This window comes from Alosa sapidissima, chromosome 3 (assembly GCF_018492685.1).
Source record: "Alosa sapidissima isolate fAloSap1 chromosome 3, fAloSap1.pri, whole genome shotgun sequence".
NCBI classification, from domain to species: domain Eukaryota; kingdom Metazoa; phylum Chordata; class Actinopteri; order Clupeiformes; family Clupeidae; genus Alosa; species Alosa sapidissima.
The window spans coordinates 21,424,492-21,447,340 of NC_055959.1; the positions used below are offsets into that span (position 1 = coordinate 21,424,492).

A 22,849-nucleotide genomic window follows, 5' to 3' on the forward strand; every position below is an offset into this window, starting at 1 on the left:
TTTACAGCTGTGTACCTGCACGGTGTGTTCTTTACACACCTTGAGGAGGTGCAAACACAGTCTCTCAGATCCCTGGGAGCCAGTGTGCCTGCCAGTCAGTCAGGCAGCCAGGAAACTTTGTGACCACTGCCAGTAGTTCATCATGGCCTGTGTCATTCATTCAAAGAAACGTTTCACAAAATAATTTATATTCAATATTCTACCCCCCCCCCCCCCCCCCTCCATGCCACTCGCTCCTGGCTATTACATTTCCCTGCCATCCGACTGTCACTGCTCAACTGGAACACTTGCAATTTTGTGCCATGAAAAAATGTATGCAAGCTCCTGCATTCTCAGCGGGATACTAAACCATTCTTCCATCCTATCTCTCTCTACCTCAGTATCTTTCTCGCTCTCTCTCACTCTCTTCCTCACTCCTCTCTCTTTGCCCATTTTTTTCGTCAAATGTCTGTGTAAGTGCTTCATCTTTATTACTTGTGTGGTTTGTCCTCGCTTTCAATGCTACAAATTATGAAACAGAAGAAGAAGTAGACACACACACACACACACACACACACACACATAAACAATGAGTGACACAGAGAGGGAGGTCACAGCCACTCTGTTTGCATCTAGGTGCCCAGATCTCTTGTTGGTCTATGGCATCTGACTGTGTGATTTCTTATCTGGGGAGAGGAGTGGACGTTGGAAAGAAGCGGTTATCTTTAGCGCTTCAGGGATCAGGGTCACTACACAAGGACAGCTGCTACACAATGTGCATTGTTTGTCAATGATTTAGCACTCTGTGCAGTAACGGTGAAGAACAACGTTAACCGGCTCCCAACACTGCAGCACCATCAGTGTAAACCTCTCTGGATATTTCACCATCTACTTTCCCTTGCATTTCTTCACAGTTTAATATTTATTGTGCCCCAACCAGCTGAGAAGCTACTGCATTGGCATTACTGAAACAGGTTTGGTTGAGAGTGGCACTTCATGAGCTTTCCCATTTATTCTCCACTAAATGGAAATGGTGAAGAGAGGAGAGGGTTTTGCTTTCAAAAAATAAAGGATGAGCTGAACAATTCTGGCAGCATTTTTCTTTGGCATATTTTTTTCAGGGCCGGTGAGGCCAGGTAAGGGACTGTGGAACCAAAAGCAGACTCAGAAGCTGATTAAAGGTTAATTAGGTTTTAATGTTGAAGAACACAAAAATAGGCAGCCAGGCAAAACCACTTGGTAGGCAGAGTCAACTTAGTAGGTGAAAAAAGCACAGGCAGCAGTACAGGCAGGGCTCAAGTGAAAATCACTTTGTGATTTTCAGGCAAAATCACAAAGTCCAAAAACAATCCTTGGTCAAAAAACAGTAAATCCAGCAAGAACATGAGACAACGCAAGAATCCACACTGAAAGACGTGACGATCTGGCAAAGAGTGTTCCACATGGCATGACTTAAAAGCCATGGCTGACGAGGAGAGTGGCAGCAGGTGTAGCAGAGCAAACACAGGTGATTGGAAGCCTCCCTTGTCAGTCAACCAAAACCCAAGGCAGAGGAAAACCCGGACTGGAGCAGCAAAGGCATCTCAAGTCACAGGCTAGGAAACAAGGCTTCTGGACCGGGTTGTAACAATTTTATCACTTAGGCATGGAGCCACTGTTATCGATTACTTCATGACACTCCAACCAGTTGTGAGAATTCAGAAAGAGCAAAGAACCAATCAGAGATTAGAGTCTGTGACCTTTTTATGCGCTGTGACCTTTTCTGCCTCTTATTTGCTTTCTGTGCTGGCTTCTGCATGCCTGGGAGCGGTATGGGTCACCAGGACTGTTGACTCTCCATAATCATTACTTCCCCCATCTGTGTCTGTGCTGTGGGCTGTGGGATGCTGAGGGGGGAGATGGTGCTGCTGGAGAAAGACCATGGATGGAGTGATGACCAGAGGGACGGGGTAGTGGTGGTGGTGGTGGGCAATCTTATTTCCCATGTGGTGGATTAATGATTCATCACGCAGTCGCCCCTGCTCGACTCTCATCATCTTGCTGAAGAGAGAGGGAAGGGAGGAGGGGAGGTGGAGGGGAGAGAAAGAAGAAGGGAGTGAGGCCAGTGAAAGGTAAGAAACTCTCACTCTCTTTACTTTGTCATGGTCTTCCTTAAGCATTGATAGATAGATAGATAGATAGATAGATAGATACTTTTTTGACCCCCAAGGGGAGATTCAAGAAGTTGAAACGCTCTGAATGCTTCACATAGATAAACACTTCCTTCAGACCCCTAATTTAACACTCACCAGTGAACCATAAGACATCAGGCAGTGAACCGTGCATTTGTCAAAGTGTTTATTACCACCCATTCTCCTTTCCAAAGTGCAAGCCAGTTGGGCAGTGGAATGGCCAGATATGGTCACCGAGTGATCCTGCCAGCTGACCAGAAGGCTTCAGATCCCACTGATCCCTTGTTGAAATCAGGCTGGGGATGCTCAGCCAGCTGGTGAGTGTGTAACTAGGCGGTCCCAGACCGCACCGAGTGGACACAGCCTGTCATTCTCTGTCCAGGCCTCCTGCCGTATCTCGGTCCACTGCAGGGGGAGGCAATATGAGGAAATTTAATTTCCAACAACCAGCTGATAACCATCATAATTCTTCAATGTCATTAGACCCAAATCAATTAGTTTCAAAGAAACCCCCCTCCCTCCCTCCCTCCCTTCTCCATTCCACTCTTTTCTACCCCTCCCTCATCCCTTGTTCCTCTCCTCCTCTGGAAGCTGGAAGGCAAATTACTCTTGCTGCTAATTTTCTTTCTCTTTGTCCCCTGCACGCCGCTGACTCTCCTTTCATCACGGCTCCATAAAGGGGGCCGCATTTAGGGCCTTTGAAGGGGGCTGCTGGTGCTGCGCTGTGGGCCGTGGCACTCGCCGCCTCCTGCTTCTGTCAGCCCAGCAGATGAGAGGGACTTGCCTTCCACCACTGCTGCCACAGGAACTTTATAATGGCCGTTCTCCTCTCTCTCTCTCTCTCTCTCTCTCTCTCTCTCTCTCTCTCTCTCTCTCTCTCTTTCTCTCTAGTAGATGTAAGTTTTACAGTATCTGCTGCCCCAATCTCACCGCTCCATAAGTCCTCTCACACATGTATAGTCTTCTTATTCATAATAATTTGTAAAACCACAAATTTCCTTTAGATCACTATGAAGCTAACAGAGCAATGAAGTACAAGAAGGCGCAGATAGAAAGGACACTTGGATTGATGAATGACTGAAGAAGAATTTTAAATATGGATGTCTGCAGTACTGTACTCTACATTACTGAATATTTATTTTTCTAAAAAAACTAATATATATTTTTTAAGTGACTTTATGATATAAATTCAGATATGAGGACAAAAGTGTCAAAAGTTCAAGGATCAAGTCACTGCTTAGCATTTCAGTAGCCTCATTTTTCAGAGATAGCATATCGGAAAGGCAGTACAGTACAATCTTCCAAATTCATCACACCTTTGTTACATTTATCAGCTTAGATCTATGACTCATTTATTTCTAGCAGCACTGCAGATGAACTCTCTAATGTTCTCAGTCTAATGTTCATGGCTAACTAAAAAAGATCAGTTTGGTGATACTTTGGAGATAAGATCAAGAGATCTTGTATCACAGATGAGGTTTTATCCAGGTCCATTGGCATTTATACAGTATGTGTGTGTGTGTGTAATTTGATAAATATTTTTGATACAATGATTTATTATTCATTGTACTGGACTTAATTGAAAGCATAATGGCTTAAACAGCCCGGGGTTGTTATACTTCAATATTATGCATATTTAGTGTGTATATATGTATGAATTTATGAATATCTGAGAGTAAACCTCACTGTAGCATTAAAGACCATTATGCAATGCTATACTACCCTAGCTGTCACACCTCACCTCTAGCCAACCTCATACCAATCACTTCTCTTCTAAGCCCTCTAAACTGCTGCTCTAAATGTCTAAACATCTACCCTCTACACACACACACACACACACACACACACAGTCTGACCTGCAGATGTATTTGTTTTCTCTTTAAGGTGGCCAATGCAAACACGCGTTGCCCCAGTCCACAGGGCCATCAATCCTGTGAGTGATTGAGTGCTGTCAACGCTGGGATTGCTCCCTTGAGTGACGGGAATTCAAAAGCCTGGCAGAGAAGTAAAGTGAACCAGGGAGGTGTGCTTGTAAGATCCTATGGATGGGTGGTTTGCAGGCATACAACAGAGGGGAGCCATGTTGAGCATGGGGGGCAGCTTGAAACATGAAGATCCTTATTTCGAAGCCGGGGGTGATACAGGATTCCTGTGTGCAATGGAGGAGATCTCTCTGAGTGTCGGGAATATCTTAATGGGCGAACCAGCACCTTTGATTAAGTGTGGAGCCATTTAGGATGATTATGACTGGCAGGACAGATTAGATAGAGACAAGAGAGAGAGAGAGAGAGAGAGAGAGAGAGAGAGAGAGAGATTGAATGAGTGAATGTGTGTGTGTGTTTGTGAGAATGAGAGAGAGATCTCCAGGCTCTCTTTGCCTCTGTTTCTGGCAGATCAGTCCCAGAGAGAGAAGGGTGTTTAAGCTCTCTCTCTGTCTCTCTCTCTCCCCCACTGGTCAGGCTTTTCTTCTGCACAGCTGGATGAGCACACACAACTACTGCCAGCCTCTCACCGAAAGGGCTCTAACATGGGTAGTGAATTAGCCAAGTCATTTGTGTGGGATCTTAACCTGAACTGATATATCGTTGAATCCTCTGATGCATGTAGGGAAAAAGATGCATCTGACAGAAAAAAAAATACTTACACAGTTGCTGAACCCTTGAGGCAGGCCCCTATCCCCCATAATTGCTCCTAGGGTTTATGTCTTATGTGCACATACTTCATGCTATGCTCCTCAGGGTGCAGAATCTTCTCTGCACTAAAGGCTAATAGTGCTGAAGCCAAACTTAGAGATGAACTCAGGTTTTAGCAGTGGACAGGGCTGTACATGCACAAGCAATTCCCATATGGATAGTACAACAAACTAGGTCTGTAGAGGCTCCACAAAGAGACACTAGCAATCTTTCACATCAACCTGACCTTTACATATCAGCATCCACATACTGTTCATATCCATATAGTGTTTGTATCAGCAGCCACAGACACAATCATTGTGAGAACAGATTGAATAGATGAACAGATGAAATATAATAATGAAAATAACTTGTCAATGTGTCCACCTACTAACACAGTATGTGGGTAAACATTAAAGGGAATGATCAAATCTAGTCCAATTTGTCACTCACACACTCGCGTCCTTAGTCACACAGACTTTCCCTTTTCTCTCACAACTCCGTTCTTCTCTTTCAACCCTCACTCACTCCCTCGTGCTCTCTTCTCCTGGGTCCAATCTTCTAGCTCACTGCGGGGTACTCTTCCCACATTTCAACTGTTCAGAGGCACAGCAGGACACACACAGAGACATATGCACATGCATACACACACACACACACACACACACACACACACACACAGAGAGAGATCAGATGTGCGCACACATACTACAATGAGCACACCCAAACACAGATAGAGCCAAATTTCCCTAAGAGTTGAACTGGAATTAAGTCATTCACAGTGGCATTGGGGTGCATATGGAGTGGAAGAATTGATAGAAAGCCAGACAGAGAGATAGATAGAGAGAGATACAGAGAGAGAGGAAGAGATAGAGAGCAAGACAGCCACGGCACTGGAACAGAGACTTTCATCTGCCTTCCTATCTTATTTATGACCCTTGTGGCTCCACTGAAGACACATTTGTGGTAGAGCGACACAGTCATGCCATTGATATGACTAGAGACATCTGGCCACCAGGTGGAAGATAAATAAACTTGTAAATAAATAGGTCATTGGATGGACAGATAGAAGGTTTAAAGTATAAGTAAATAAATAAAATGGATGGATGAGAAATGAGTAGGAATGCAGAGATCATTAGGAAGACGAGCAACCGCGTACTACTGACAGACAGCAGGACCAGAAAACTGACATCTCCAACCCAGATCTGGGAGACGAGAGCCAAAGCTTTGATTCCCCTCTGAGGCCTCATCCTGCCAATCACAGATGCTGGAGCTCTCCTCAGACATCTTCTGGAATGTTCCAGGGACTTAATCTGAGAATAAGGAACTAGATTAATGAAGTGCGTAGCCTCATCTGTAGAATCCCTCCTCATTCATTCATTATCAAGACCCCACCTTCTCCCACTGTACTGTAACATTTCCAGTTATTTCATAGTCTGCTGCAGCTTCTAGATGAAAAACACCTTTTCACAGACATCTTGAACAGCTTTAGCTACTCAGCTGTCTTGTTTCTCCTCTCCACAGCATTACTATTGAATTATTCTGCAATAATAAAACAAAGACTCTGTTGCGCCTCTGTTTCAGAGACAACTCAACTAGAAGTCTGGGTAAGATTGGAGGGTGGATTGGGCATGCACACTTTTTTCAAAACCAGCTTCCAAACTCTGACTGAACACTGGTATACAGTAGCACCATGCCAGCACCATGTCTTTTTCTAACGTTGTCCAGACTTGGGTTCTGGTGTGGTCTAGACTTGATAGCTGTCCACCCAGCTGAGTCCTGAAAGGGAGAATGTCAGTCAGAATGAGGGGTCTATGGCAGCTGATTGATAAGTGTAGGTCCAGGAGCACGACCACAAGCTGACCATCTGTCACTCCAGCTTTGGGGGAGACCATTTCACTGCCTGGCAGTCGTGATGATGGTGGTGGTATGGACAACATTGGAGAGTGTTGTCTGTGCATGCACTGTCCCTACATTTAGCAGGACATACTGTCTGTCTGTCTGTCTGTCTATCTGTTTGACTGTCTGTCTGCCTGCTTGCCTGTCTATCTATCTGTCTGTGTGGTGCGTGGTCAGGCTCCAGCTGCTGGCTCATGCGCTCGCTCTCACAGCTAACGGCTCCAGCTGTAATCCCTCACAGCTGCTCTGCTACGACTGGCTCGCTCCTCCACCCCTGCCAGCACTGCCTGACACTCCAAATGGCAACGCCATAGACTCTACTCTAACAAATACAAATACATGCACAGACACACACACAGACACACACACACACACACAGACACACACACACTCTCTCTCTCTCTCCTTCTCTCTCTCTCTCTCTCTATCTCTCTCATTTCCTCTCTCCGTGCTCACATTTTGGAAAGCACTGTGTTTTTGAAACTAATGAATACAGTGCCCTAATGTTTAATTCAGCTTGATTCGGCCTGCAAGCTAGCGATCCTCTGTGGAAGACCACTCACCGGTTTGTCCAGTTACAGTTTTTTTCAGTCGCTAACAAGCGTTTGTCTAACCAGTTGTCACATTTTCAAAACTCTAAACACAATTAGCACAGCATCGGTCTTTTGTGGCCATACCATTCACACATTTCATGTCGTTTTCACACAATATGCAGCCAGTGAACACATTTCCACAATGCTTACATTTTCTTAACAGACAAGCTATACCTCCCAACAAAACTATGGATTGTTTTTGTAGTATTTACAAATGTTAACACACAACATCCCACAATAGCAAACACAATATTCCAAACCTTAGATACAGTATAAAAACCTCTGCTTCTGCTCTGCTTCCAAATGGTTTTATCCCAGGTGCATCAGATCTGATCAGATGTGATGTTGATGAAAACGTGTGGCCTAACTCTGAAGATCGCAGAGATTAGATACAGTAATTTATTTACATTAAATTATTTACAGTGTTATTTTTAGTTCCCCCCCTTTTTATCTGGGCTTTTTGCTGTTGTTTTTTGTTCAGCTTTTATGTGTTTCATGGCTATTTTGTTCACTGTAAGCAATACTGTAAAACTTTTTCTGTTCTATCATACTGTAAACAGTATTTCTACTGTACCTGTAAACAGTAAAGGGGAAAAAAATGATTTGCTTTTTACTGGAATGCTTTTGAATGTGAACATTACATGTGGACATACAGTTCCCAACCAAGAAATTTAGTGTAAAAACGGTGGATAGCATGTTTTGCATGCAAATACCTGTAAAACTGGAACATACAAGTCTATGCAGTTTTTGTAATGTCAACAATAGCCAGTATTTTGAAACCTGGTGTACTTTGATTGACTGCATGTACCTTGTGAAGAGAAAACAAGTGTTATTCTTTGACAGAATAATTTCATTTTGAGTCAGATTTCCAGTGTTTTGGTAAAGTTGGTGTGTGCAGAGAAAGATGTGTTCTGTATTGAAATGAAGAGTTAGTATATATTTAACAAAATGTGTTTTTGAGAAGAAAATTATCCATTTGGCCAATTGTGTTTTGTAGGTGTGAGTCTGTGTTAAGAGTTTAGAAAAAGTATCTGAAGTATGGGTAAGCGCTTTTTAGCGATTGAAAAAAACTGTATTAGTTGCATTAATTGCAGCCACAGTGGGTTTTGACATTGGACTGTGATTGGCCAATGAACTGTGAGTCATAAAAAGACAGGAATGAGTGTATTCAATCTGAAACAAAACATCTCTGGGATAAAAATATTACTTTATTGTTCATTAAACAGACAGATCTGAGAATAGAAGAAATAAAGACAATTATCCACAGGAGTGCTTTAAAGGTGACTCAGCGATTGTACATGATTTCAAGCCCATAAAATTTTTTTGTCACAATCATCGAACACCGCTTCAGGATCCACTTGCTGCCCATCCCGTGAGTACACTGTTAAAAAAATGGTCTCTGTAGGCAGCCCAGACTTTGAAAACTGGAAACAAACTAATTATGGGGCAGCCTGTCCTCCAAACAAAAACTGAACACTGTGTGGAGTTTCTCTGCGAATACTGGAGGGAGGGGTGAGTTACCTCATGGTGTGTTTTGGTTTGGTCCTTGATTTAAATATAATCTCCATTGTTTTGGACAAAAGCATTCGCTAAGAAATGTAAATATAAACATAGACATAAACAAACTTTAAAGGCTCCAGTGCAGTATGGTGTTTCAGTGTCCATAATCTACCACATCGGCAGTGCTGAACAGTATTATTTTACATATCATAATGTCTTCCTCTATCCTTGAAGTACTATCAATGTGCTCTCTTACATTTGTGGAATTCCTCATAACGCCGGTCTCTCTGGACAGCTTTCTGAGTGTCCCCAGTGTGTGACTTCTGTCTGCTGAAGGGCCAGTGTGTAAGGGGTGTCATGAGTGCACTGTCCAGTCCGTGGGTTATCATACTTCTTCTCCCTTTCATTTCCGGCTTCAGTTTCGCCAGAGATATGGCCGTTTGTCCCCGGTGTCTGTCATAGGGCCTTATCAGTGTGAATCCCCCCCCCCCCTCCCACTGTGAGCTCCTATGAAGGCCCTCACTGTCATGCTCTGCTTTGACACTTTTCTGTCCATCATTCTTTGTGGGGGTTTTATATCAGGGCTCCTGCACTTTCATATCCAAACTGCGTCACGTTGCATTGAGCGGGCCATGTCACTTCAAGCAAGTTTTAACAAAGCCGGCAGAATGACTGCGCCGTTCGACGTGACGTGGGTTTTTTTTATGAATCAGGAAGATAAGGGAGTCTGCAGTGAGGCAGAGGCTGGATTCTGAATTCATTCAGCCAAACCCTGTCCTCTCTCTCTCTCTTTCTCTCTCTTCTGCCACCAGATAAACTCCACCATGTGCTCACAGCTCTCAATCTCTTCTCTCACTCACACTACAGTATAATACTGCTTCTCTCTCTCTCTCTCATTTTTCCTTATTAGTCATTGCTGTCTTTTTCTACGGTCTTAGCTATATGTTTTCCCTGGGTCTGGCAGGCACTCTCTCTCTCTCCTTGTTTATTTGTTTTTTAAATCTGGTTTTGTTTCTCTGGCTCTGGCGTTCTTGTCTTTCATTCACTACCAGTCCATTGCCCTATCTCTGGCTATGGGTTTTTACTCTTCGTCATCTTTTTTCTGTTCTATTTTCTATTATCTTTTTTCTGCAGTTCTTACACACCCACACACACACACACACACACACACACACACACACACACACACACACACACACACACACAGGAACCATCCATACATGTATACATAGGCAGCACAGTTCTGTAGGGTCTGGTCTTCTACCACTCCCTACGCTCTCCACCCTCCGACGGACAAGATTCCAGCTAAAGTGAACAGTGAACTTACAGAAAATGCCCGACCACTGAACCACCTTCCACATCTGCTTGTGTGCCAATCTGACACATTCAGGCCTGCATTCAAATTCCTCTGTGGACTCTCTGAGGGCTATGGATGTCCCCATCATTTTGTGAAGAGTGTCAGATACCATCTTCTAATTTCCCACCTCTCAGTGTGCTTGTTGGCTTGGGGTCCTGGGGCCTGCCGGCGCTTCTGGGCCTTGTAGATAGCACTTCAGAGTATGCTCACTTAAGATCAGCTGATGGATACCGGCTCAGTGGTGGTCAGGACCTTTCTGTGTCCTTACTCCTAAAAAAAAAAACCAGCTTGCTTGCTTCCCACCTTCAGTCCACCCTCAGTGGTTTTTCCAACCGGGCAGATCTTCTAATGAGATGCAGGAGAACCACAGAAGCCCACAAAACAGTTTGTTTTTTGGAGAATTGTTTGGGACTGAAGATTTTCTGAAGCATTGGTGAAATATGTTTTGACAGGTCCATTACCAAAGGGTTAGGGAGTGTGCAGCTGGACCAAGAAAGCTGCAGCTTTAGTAGCCTGAGAATTGGGGCAGACACTTACGAGAGCACAGCCTTTGAATTCAAAAGTCCCCGTGCAGGGAGATGTTCTCAATGGTGTGTGTGTGTGTGTGTGTGTGTGTGTGTATCTGTGTGTGTGTATGTGTGTGTGTGCGTGCGTGTGTGCGTGCGTGCGTGCGTGTGTGTGCGTGCGTGCGTGTGTGTGTGTGTGTGTGTACAGTAAGTGTTGACGTTCATCTCCAGTCAATCCAGTCGGTGTGGCACTTAATGGAGAGCTGATAAAAGTAGAGACCTGTCTCTTGTTTACCGAGAGCTCATGTAATGCCTCTGTAATCCAGTCCAAATACCAGCAAATGGTGTAAATGTGTCAACGTGGTCTCCCATGCGAGATCTCCAACACCGCAGAGCAGATTTTCATCACTGGAAATTAATTATTTCAGTTATTTCTCTTCCTCAGATGGAGGGGGTGGGGAGGTGAGAATATGCCCTCATTATTTCCCAGCTAATGTTGAGCCTGTCGTCACCTGTCACCGCATTTTGCTGAGGCGGCCCCTCTCACCACGGTAAGCTGTTAAACGCTAATAGACCATCGTTCTTCCCTTTTGTGTCCTGCCACCTGACACGTCACTTTGACAGACAGGGAGGGAGAGAGAGAGAGAGAGAGAGAGAGAGGAAGAGTGAGTAGGTGAGATAGAGAGAGAGAGAGAGAGAGAGAGAGGGGTTGCATATCGCTGTCTCATTTGCAAAAATCTCTAGGCTTCAGTGTGTGTGTGTGTGTGTGCACGTGTTTGTGTGTGTGTGAAGGAGATGTGCATTCATCATCAACAGGCTTCTCTCCTCTCTGTCATATTTTTCTCCTGGGGACATAAGAGCTCCCTCTTCCCCTTTTTAAAGAAGTTGCCCTACAAAAGGCGTCACGGTTTCGCTCTTAAGCATTTTGCACTGAAAGGTTGCTGCATTTTTCTCTCTCTCTCTCTCTCTTCATATCTCTCTCTTCTTTTTCTTCCTTCTCTCTCTCTCTGTCTTGCCATGCTCCGTCTCGCTTTATGCTTTGAGTGACTATTGTTGCCTAATTATGCTATGGGTCACAGCACTGTGGCTCTTTTCAATCACTTGTCTTGACCTGTTTACCAATACCAGCAGCAGTCTTGGTAAACAGCCAACATCTGTGAGCCTTTCAGCTTGTCACATCCAAGACAGATGACCTGTTTTAGACTTCGCTGCCTCATCTGCTCGTATTCAAATAGCATCATGGGTCCTCAGCTGATTTGAGAATATAGGGCAAACCTGCAGTGGCCCCGTTGCTTTCGATTCAGTTTCTCCACATGCACAGAGTGGCCAAGATCCAAAATGGATGATTTATGTTGCATGGCTTCTTTAAGCACCATTACATTACATCCTCTGATTAGGTGATCATAGTCTTTCCCATTCCAGTGAGTTATATTTTATATGTGTGTCAGTTGCATATTGATTAAACTGTACACCAGATGCAGATTGGTATGTTCAATGTAACTTTGCAGTAGTATCACCTAATATGTATGACATTTAGGATACTCTTATGGTTACTAAGATACATTTGAGCATTTGCCCTGTCGGTGGAGAGAATAATCAGCTTCATCGCCTGCCAAATCACGGGTGATTCTGTTGCTGGGGAAGGCGAGATTAGGTCCTTAGTGCCTGGCGATGAAAGGGGGCCTATGTCAATCTCGGCAGCTACCGAAAAGTCCACTGACATAGAGAACTGCCCGTGGCTATAACCAGCCGCGCATTACTGAATGAGAGAGGTTTGTAATTAACTCAGGTACCTGGTGAATTCTTGTGACGTCGAAGTGCTGGGGGAGAGTGCGCGATGGAGGCGGGTCGGTGAGAGGTCTCTCTTCGCGCTCAGCGGTTTGTTGAGGCAGTGGTTGCGCCGGAGCACCCCAGAATCGGACACCGCGCAGAGGTAAGCGCGTGTATGCATTTGTAGCCTAAAAATGCAGCAATTTTTTAAATAAGGAAAAATAGCACGTTGAATTTACCGGAATTATATTTCGTTTTGTATAAAATGTAGGCTATCTAAGAGTAAAACTACACTGCTTGTCATAGCTATATGCACGGCAGATTCATATTAATAGGCTATAATAACGTAATTGATATTTATCCTTCACACTTGTTCTGAATAATATTGGAATTGTGGGTCATGTTGAGTCTGTTCACCGTGCGCTGTCCAGGGTACTGAAACGCGTTGAGAGGAGACAACGGGATTTCTCTCAGGTTATAGGCTAAACAGGATAGTTCAAAAGTTAAACATGCCCTGTTTTCTCCATTTTACGAAAGCGATCTCTTTATGAATACTTAAAGTTGAGTAGGGTAAAACTTTTAGTTTAGAGGAATCAATTGGCAACCCGATTACTAACGAGCTTTCTCTCCCTTTACTGATTTCAGGAGAAAGTTACACAACTCAAGATATAAGAGTCGATGTGTAAATATCATCTTTTCCTCAGAGACTGTAATGGAAGAATTGTTTTCATGTTCCCGGTCCACATTCTCTCTTGTCCGAAAGCCTTAATTTGTCACTCTCTTCTTCCTCCGTTAACCCCGCCAGTGACCAAGGACACATGAGTTGGAAAAATGCACGGGGCGTAACACGGTCATCTTGCGGGAAGTGGTGAACAAAAGAGGCGTCTAGCCCTCTGTCGGAGCATGGCACTCTTAAAGCCGGACAGCAGGAGAAGGGCATCGGCCATGTACCCCCGCAGACAGCTGTGTGGCTCACCCAGCTCTGTGACAGGCGAGTCCCCTTTAGTTTGAAGAGCTGGAAGTACGGTAAAAGTGGACAGAGAGATTACACGCAGCCATAAAGACACACCACCTCAAGACATGGGGATACAACACCTCCTGCTACTTTTGATATATTTGGACCCTATGAATGTACTTAGCGCAGCCACGGGCAAGAAGAATAAAAATGCCCCAAAGCGGACACCGAAGGCAAAAGAAGTTAACAGTACTGTCGCTTCCACTGAGATGCCACAGAAGATAACGCAGCTCCAGTCGCCTTCGGTGATCGGTGATCATGACATGTGCCTGGGTTACTTCGACGTCAGTGGACAGTATGATAAAGAATTCGAGTGCAACAACACAGATCATAGGTACTGTTGCGGAAGCTGTTACCTGCGGTTTTGTTGTAACGAAAAAGCAAAGCGCTTAAATCAGAAAATATGCAGGAATTACGTGACTCCAGACTGGATGATCAAAACTCCATCTCCCTCCCCCACGCCTACAGGAGACACATACGACCCTGAAACGGATCAAACAAACACTACTGTCTATGTCACATGTGGCGTAATAGCGTTGATAATCGCAATAGGAGTTTCTGTAAAAATCGCATATGACAAAGTTATAAACCCCCCTCAGGAAATGAACGTCCACAGGTGAGTAGGCTACACAGACGACGTATATATAATTTACTGTTTATCATTTACTTTGGTTTAAGAGCAAGTTCAGAAAGTTTTAAATTAATTCATCATAATAATTGTATTATGCATATTGTTGTATTATTCTCACTTTTCCTGTTTACTTTACTGATTAGGCTACCGAGCCCAGTAATAATGCATGTGTTTTTGTTAACACATGTTCTAACCTATACAAATTTAACATGTGGTGAATTTCAATTCAATGTTCCTCAAATAGAATCATTCAGTGTATATTAAAACATCTGTACTGAACACACTGTTTTAATAGAGGGAAAATATCTTCAGAAACTGCCTTCACAACCAAACTCTCCTGCCAGTGCTGCAGTGTTAGAGAGGGAGTCACATCAGCATTCCCAGAGAGCAACCACATGTACCTTTTAAGGGTGCTGCGTAACACCATAACCCACCAGCCCCACAATTCATTGATATGGTGAATAGGAATAAAGAGTTGTGTGACCTTCCTGACCCATCATATAAGATATTATAATGTAGCTGATAGGGATTAGTGCGATGATGGTACAGTATGTATGGACCAACATAACTGGGGATCTCAGTTTCTCAGTTTCAACCTGTGTAGTGTGCTGTGAAATGTGGTTTTATACAGGCTTTTTATACAGGCTTCTGAAATATATAGGGCGATTTTAAAATCCATCAATGACACAGCTTCTTAATTAAAAAGCTCATTCAACATCATGCAAACATATGCCTATCACTGTGGTGATGTCACAGATCATGAACTCTCTGCGTTGAAAAAATATGGGAATACAAATGAATACCTCTGTTATAGCCTATAATAATGTGTGTGACATCATTTATAACCAGTAACCATAAGTCAGTGTGCCTTGACTTTTGCCTTTTGGTTTAACATTGTTGTGTCTTAGCCCCAAAAAGGTTTAGAACCTCTGGTTTAAGCAAAAGGCTGTGGTGAAGAGAAGAAATTAACTTTCTCTCTCCCTCCCTCTCTCTCTTTCTCTCTCCCTCCCTCTCTCTCCCTCCCTCTCTCTCTCTCTCTCTCTGTCTCTCTCTCTCTCTCTCTCTCTCTCTCTCTCTCTCTCTCTCTATGAAGCATTTGGTTCCAAATTGCTATAGCTCTATTTTTAAAAACATTAAAAAGTCATGCTATTTAACTGTGTATTTCAGGTAATATTAATCAAATTGCAGTTTACTGAATTTACTTGGACAGTGTTACTGAAATTACTTGGAAAACAAAATAGAAAAATGGTCAATATACAGTAGCGTTTTGGAACCAAACTCTTCATATATTCATATACACACTTCCTCTGGCGTTAATTTGTGGAATGTGTTGATTTTAGTCTTATTAACAGTGCTGTGAGAGTGAAAGTGGCATTTTGTTCATCAGTAGCTAGAGCAGATTACTCAGAGGTAGTGTGGCGCGCAGTGTCACTCTGAGATCACCAGTGAAGATGACACAGCTGTTTCAGGCACTGGTGATCAGTTGGGCTCACCATGAGGATCCATGTACACCCATTCTGTTCCCATTTTGTCCACCAGCTGTGTGATTGACAGTGCGATGTTTGCACAGCCTCAGACAAGGGCTCAAACCTCATGATCGTCTTGATGTGATTTCCAGCGACCCAAAAGTGTATTCCCAAATGGTTATTATGGCCCAGTGGAAAAAGCTGTGACAGCAAAGGCGTTGGCTTTAACCGACCGGCAAACCTCCAACTTCCAACTTGCCTTAGCAACACCATAACCCCCTCCCTAATCTCAGACCCCTAGAGCCGTTGATAAAGTGGATGTTTTGCTTCAGTGGACGTCATTTGGAAAAATGTAACCTGAAAGCAAACAGACTGCTGCAGTCTTATGAAAGGGAAGGAGGTGGTGTGGGCTTTCTGCACTACATGCTAATAGGCATGAGCTCAGCCTGGGACCTACCCAGGTATATACAGGTGGCCTGTCAGCATATGGTATGTGTGAACCAATCGGATGCATAGAAAAGCCTAATTCAGTTCAGAAAAACAGAGCTTTGGGGGATTGAGTCCCACATTTGTCTATGGCACTAAGACTTCTTCAATGGTCAGGCATGGTTAATCAACACTCTGCTAAAAGAGACACATCATTGAAGCATGGCTTTGTTGTGGTTGGTGATTGTTTGACTACAGTGATATAACAGTGAGTTTTCTGGTAGTGTGTCCCAGAGAAACTTCTTTGCAGGCACCTTTCATCACTGATCAGATATCTGTTCTCTGGGATGACTCATAAGGCTTTGCTCTTCAAGGCATCCAGCTGTGAGAAGCTGCGTAAAGTTTTGTCTTTGTTTAAATATTGATAGTGTGCTGGAATGTGAAAGCAACAGGATAGTGTTACACTGCACCAACCAGTAGATAGGGAACCTAGGAGACTGGAAAATTCTTAGTTTCCCAAGTCACGTAAATCATGATTTATCAAATTGGATAGTTTCATTGAAGATTTTGTGAAGCCTTTAAAGGTTGTCCTCCCTGTTATGAGAGATTTTATGTAGGTTGACTACTGAAGTTAAGAGTGTGACACACAACTTATTTCTAAAGAGCTTATTATTTTGAATAAGGAGAAACATTTTTTGCAAACACAAACAGGCTAATCTTTTTTCCCTTCTGGCCCACCAAAATTTCTATAAATAATTTGGAAAACTGAACAGAAAGTAGTGACAGACTGGCAGCAATGAGTGAGAGTGCCACTTTTGCTCACACGTGCTGTCCCCAAAGCAACCTCTTCAACAACCTCATTCAGCTTTCGCCTGCAGCCACAGATGCACGCAGCCAAACATCAGAAGTTGTTTTCTAAACTTCTCTAAGTTGTTTGCCTCTCTCTCTCTCCTCTAAGCCTCTGTGTGTCGTGTTTTTTCACACCCCTGGCTCTGTGACTTCTCAGCATCCTCGCCAGGGGGAAACTCTTTGAACCCCGGCTGCTTAATGCCACCACATCTCGTCTCACAATACCATGGTAGAGGGGAAGTGAGAGATGCATGCAACGAGACAGCGAGAAGTACAGGAGAAAGATATGCCTAAGCATGGCCATCTTGTGGCTTTCACTTCGCTTAAGTGTTTGTCTCAGCCATCGCAGTTCGGCTCCATCAAAGCAAACTCGGCTGGTGTCTGCCTTTCAAGCTCGTTTTATTTTTTATTTTTGTAGTTCTTTCTTTTTTTTGACACTGGAACCGACAAGCATGTGAATCGAGCTGCAGTGGAACATGAGATTAGCGTTACAGTTGGAAACAGCATGCAACCGAAAACAGGAAAGGGGGATAGTGGTGGGGTGTGGTGTTGGGGTGGTGCACTGGTGCATCTTGAAATGGCAGCAACCGCACGGCGTGAAGGGAGGGGAAGGGAAGGAAGCGAGGGCTTGGAGCAGAGTAAGCCGACTAACCTTGACCTTCAGTGGAGCACGAGGAACCTGGAGAGTAGGAAGCCACAGTCTGTGATTTGAGATGTCTGTATTGATCCCTTCTCCTGTCCGCCAAGGCTCTGATGCAGTCCAAAGAGGATTTGAGGCCTTCCAGAATGTTGTTATGCACAAAAGGGCACCTCTGGAGCACCAGAAAAGTGAATTTACCAGACCACATCTCTATTGGATTGTGACAGAGGGTCAGGACACAGACGATCAGGGTCATTCTGTGGGAGTTGCAGTAATGTCAACTAGCTACCTGAGAACACACACACAGACCCAGCTTATCTTGCCTCTTGACAGCATACCTGTTTCTGCTCACGACACTGTGCATCCTGCGTCACATATGTTTATTGAGATTAAGGTCTCTCTACTGTAGTCAGTGGCTGAACTCACAGTTTTGTGTCCCTGTGTGCCAACGGTCTGTTTAACCACCCATTCACTGATGCTGATTTACTAGTGTTATGCTGAAAGTGAATGGCTGGGGGTCCTGAGAGCTGGAACACAGCATGGAGGGACAAGTTAAATGTTATTTCAGTTTTGCATGAACTACTGGGGCAATTGAATTAACTACTGGGCCAATTGCATTAACTACTGGGGCAATTGCAGCCTTCAACTAAAGCACTATTGTATTGAGTGAATGCATCATACTGTAAGTAAGAATAGCTAAATGTTTTGTGTTACATGGTTATTTTGACAATGTTTCTCGTATGAATGTACAAAATGTGTGGTTGGCTTTGAGTTCCCAAGGTAGTTTAAGCTGATACGGATTACTGTTAAATTATGTGAAGTTGGCTAGTTGGCAGGATATTTGCCAAGAATTTTGCTGAAGTCTTGTGGTTCTTTGAGATGTCATGGATGATTAATCCTAAATATTCACCAGCTTGCATAGACTCTTTGTGTCATGTTGTATTCTTCCATGCTTCATGCATTTAGTTGTTCACCTGAAGTGTTTGTTTATTTTATTCCTGCCACCACTGCTGACAAAATTGTCAGCGTGGAACAAGCAAGCGGATGTGCAACTAAAGTGTTCCGTTCATGGAGCAAACAATTTGCAGAGCGTAAAAAGTTTTAGACCTGTCTAATTTTTTCAAATGTGCATGTCACTATCACATCTGGTGTAGTCAGTTTCACTGATTATAGTGGAAGCTAATTGTTGTAGCATATGCTCGGCAAAAGGAACACTTCAGTCGCACGCTGGTTGATGTCTGATAGTGATAATGTTTTCCATTTTCATTGATGGTAATGAATATTGAAACATACATGTATTTCACTACCAGTAGGCCTACTTAACTGAATAAATTCGACACATCACAGTAACTAGCAACTTCTAACTCTAGTTAGTTAAAAAAGAAAAGATGGGCAATGCTGGAATACATTCTCCTTCTCATTTTCTTTAGTTTATTTCTTTCAGGGACCAAAATACATTAATCACATAAAGAGAAGAGATGCTTGTACCAGGTTTAGCTAAAAGCTCATTTCCATCTGCAGTCCATGGTTAAAGTTAAAGGCTTTGATGGTTTGAAGGGTATTTCCAATGTTCATGGTCATAGTGACAGTGAAAAGTCATTTGAATGTTTTTGTCGAAAAGCAAAATGGAAGAAATGAGAGTGTGCATGTGACATCATTGTGCTGAAAGCTGAACAGAATGTGTTTGAAACAATGACTTCTTTATTTACAAACCTGCTATTTTGCTGTAAAAAAATATTTTTAAAAACATCTGCAAAGACAAATCAAACCTGCCTATGGGAAGCTAGGGAGCTGTCTCTCTGTTACTGTCGCACTGTACAATATAGTGACAATCACATCATTATATCATCACAGTTTATGTTAATTATGGCTTGTCAAAAACGTATTTTACAAATGCCTTTGATTGGCAGGTCACTATTGCTTTGTAAAACAGTTGGCGTCGCTCCCAGAAACTCAGAAAAACAGCACAGTCAACAAAACTTGTTGCCATGGTTCTTCAGCTTCCTGGATTCAGCATGGATCCCAACCTCCACGATTTTGAAGCCCAATGAAGATGATCCATTTCCATGATATTTAGACCTTTACTTGACCACAATGTTTAGAGATTTAGAACAGACTATAAAACACACTGGCGGTGGCAGTCCAGAGGCCTACTTTCAACCCTGTCAAACATCAACAGGCTCTGAACTCCATGGCATTTTCCATGGGCCTGCAGCTTCCTCGCTGCTGAGATCTGGATGTTCTCAAGCCCTCGCTCTGCACGACGCAGCAGCCAACTGGGGCACTGGAAATCAGGTCGCCTCTGTCTGTGAAGCTGATACGTTAAAAAAAGGCCTCATCCTGGAAGGGAGAGGCTATTAATACATTTTCCCAAAGTCACAGGCGGTTCTGGAGTGATGGGGGGGCCTCGTGATGTGTTTGAGCAGGTTGACACTGACACATTTAAGGTGCCAGTTGACACTTGTTGTTTTCTCCGAGGTGGCGTCGTCCACCCATGGCATCGGCTCGCGGCATGTTTCAGATTAAAATCGCTTGCTCTGAAAAAGTAGAGAATAGTGGGGGCAAATGTACTCAGAAGGAAACTCTTTGTTTTAAAGAGCGTACAGTATTCTATTTCCATTAGAGCAGTGGTTCTCAAACTTTTCACAATGAGTACCACCCACAAAAACAATTGCCTCTCCAAGTACCACCATTATGACCGACATTAAAATACCAACCACAGGTGCGTAAAGGCCAATTCAACTACATATTTTATATTTTACATACTGTTTTGTGTTGTCAAGTCTTTATGAAAAGACACCTTGGAGACTCCCTGAGTACCACTAGCGAGAGTTTGCGTACCACCAGTGGTACCCGTACCACAGTTTGAGAACCACTGCATTAGAGAATAGGTAGAAAGGGCACAATGATAATACATGCAATCGACTGTACTCTGCCCAAAGCTAGCATCCATCTGTAACTTGAATGCCTCCACACCCAAGTCCACCACATTACCACTTAGGGCTGTAATTACCACTATGTGTGGAAGGTGCACACTCCACCAAGGAGGAAGTAAATTATATTGGCACTGTGATTAAATAAATTAGGTGGACCTTCAGGGGCTTGAAGGTGAAAAGAATGTGTACTAGTTGCAATTAAACAGAAGGCTTTGATTGGAATGCAATGACTTGCTTGGAATTGTCTAACTTCTTGTTCTTACTTTTTTGTTGTTGTTTCCAGAGCGCTTGCGGACATCATGAGGCAGCAAGGCGCTGTTCCCTCCCAACAGTATGAGCACGAAAACATTGCAGCGATTGACAGCTCGCCCCAGGAGAACACGCCTGTGCGGACATTAAAGAATCACTACACGCCGGTCCACGCCAAGCCCAATCACGGTAGGTCAATCCCTCTTTCAGGGTTTTCGAGTGGAGGCCATCATGTCTGTTCACAGGTGATCAGATTTGTTCAGCAGGATGCTGAAGTCCATGAGTGTTCACACCGGTGATGTGAGCTCCTGGACACAGTAGAGGGGAAGCGTTTAAATTGTTGATGACATCAGGCAGTGATACACAGATAACAAACGCTTGCTATGGCAACGGAGCACGTAATAAATGTCCAGCGTGTAAGTGGACATGCAGAATTGGAGTCAGTTCAGATGGAAATAACAGACATCCCATGCTCAATCTCAGGCCTCCAAGTCCCCTAGCTCTCGTCAGCCCTGGTTTTTCTGTGCTGTTGTTTGTCTGTAGACAGGCAGTGAGTGCACAAGGGTACGCATGGTTCAAAAGCATTTTGCAGTTAGGGTACACTTAACAGTACCTTTTGTTTCGGATTCTTGTATCTCAGCCACACCAGCCACTCAGATTTTCCACTGTGTCGGTTGTCAGTGTCTGAATGCCCTTCTGTGACCTTGAGACCTTGAGAGACTTTTTAAAGGGACACTGAGTGCAGGAGCATGTAGTGTTGCAGTCCAGGCTTTGCTGAACACGGGTTGAAGTTCTGTTCTGCACTGTTGCATCTGCTAGCTGAGTGTACATTAAAACACGTTGCTCACTGGCTCCGAGGTCCTCGTTTGATTTCAGCATGATGACCTGCAAAAGCTTCCTCTCTCGTTCGGCTGCCTCCCACTGATTGGACGGCAGGAATAGATACCATGCAGAGTGAAAGTGGAGCAGAGGCCCGAGTGGTTTCTCTTAAACTTTACAGATGGCCTCTGATGAGTGGCCTCTGATACAGCCCAGAGAGCCTCTGATCATCCTCCTGCTTTTAGTAAACGCCAGCAGAGGGCTCGTTTATTAAGGAAGGGAGAACGAAAGAGATATGGATGGTTAGAGAGAGAGAGAGAGAGAGAGAGAGAGAGAAATACTGAGAGAATGAGAGTGAGAGGGAGTTTGAGAAGGAAATGAGGAAGAGGGATAACCCAAGAATCAAATAAATCAAGTAAAGGCCATTTTTAATCTCTGTATCATTAATCTCTTATTAGATATCAAAGGTCATTTGCGAATGCCAAGATCACATCAGCCACACACACACACACACACACACACACACACACACACACACACACTGCGCCTACATCATGCCCATCCCTCGTGTGTGTGTGCGGCATCACTTGATGGCACACACACTAGTCCTGTCCGGAGACATAATTCCACCGTTGGGCGCCATGCCCCCGCCCCCCACCACATACCCCCCCCCCCCCCCCAACCCTACCCTAACCTCCCACCCCTCTCCCGCCTTCTGCTTTTTATCCGGCCTCCAGATCCGCGCTCCTGGGGATGATCCGAGCAGCGCTGCCTGCTAAGTGCCCTACTCTGCTGTCCCAGATTCCTCAGCATTAAGTTTCAGTCTCGTGTCACAGCACCAGACTTCTCCACCCTGCTCCACGAAGGGGAGAGGTGATGGGGTGGGGGTGGGGGGGGGGCAATACTATACTGTCCACCCCAACCCCCCCCCCCCCCCCCAAACACACACACTCACTCCACCCCAATCGATGGAAGACGGGCAAAAGATGTCTGCCGCTGGTTTGCACTGTCGGCTGGATTGGCAGCGCCAGGGGGAGGGGGAGGGTGGCGGTTTGAGCCCGCAGGGCTACTCTGTGTGACGCTGATTTGTGCATCTCAAATTACGTCTCCTTTCACTGGGGCAGGCAGGGGGCAGGCCCTCAAGGGGAAGAAGAAGTGCCTATAAGAGGGGGAAGCAAAAGAAAAAAGAAAGTTGTGGAGAGCAGGCATGCTGGTCCAGAGGAGGTGGTTGGTGCGTTGGTAATAGCTCTGCTGATGCGATCCCATGAGGTGCTCTGGTGACATCCATCTTGCTGGCTTACAGTGCATGTCCTCTGGAGACTTCTTGTTTCATCACTTTGATCAGCTGTTGCGTAGCATCGGCTGCCCTAA

The 22,849-nt window shown here is 44.3% G+C and overlaps 1 protein-coding gene across 4 annotated transcripts in view; it reads left to right on the forward strand.

Moving 5' to 3' along the window:
- The first annotated feature begins 12,552 nt into the window (after positions 1–12,552).
- LOC121706130 (protein shisa-6) overlaps positions 12,553–22,849 on the forward strand; it is a 52,979-nt gene continuing 42,682 nt past the window's right edge. For all 4 annotated transcript variants that reach the window (XM_042087611.1, XM_042087613.1, XM_042087612.1 and 1 more), the window contains exons 1-3: positions 12,553–12,610; positions 13,093–14,078; positions 20,694–20,848. In XM_042087611.1, coding sequence (XP_041943545.1) covers positions 13,528–14,078; positions 20,694–20,848 — 706 coding nt within the window. In that variant the 5' untranslated portion in view covers positions 12,553–12,610; positions 13,093–13,527. The remainder of the gene's footprint in view (positions 12,611–13,092; positions 14,079–20,693; positions 20,849–22,849) is intronic.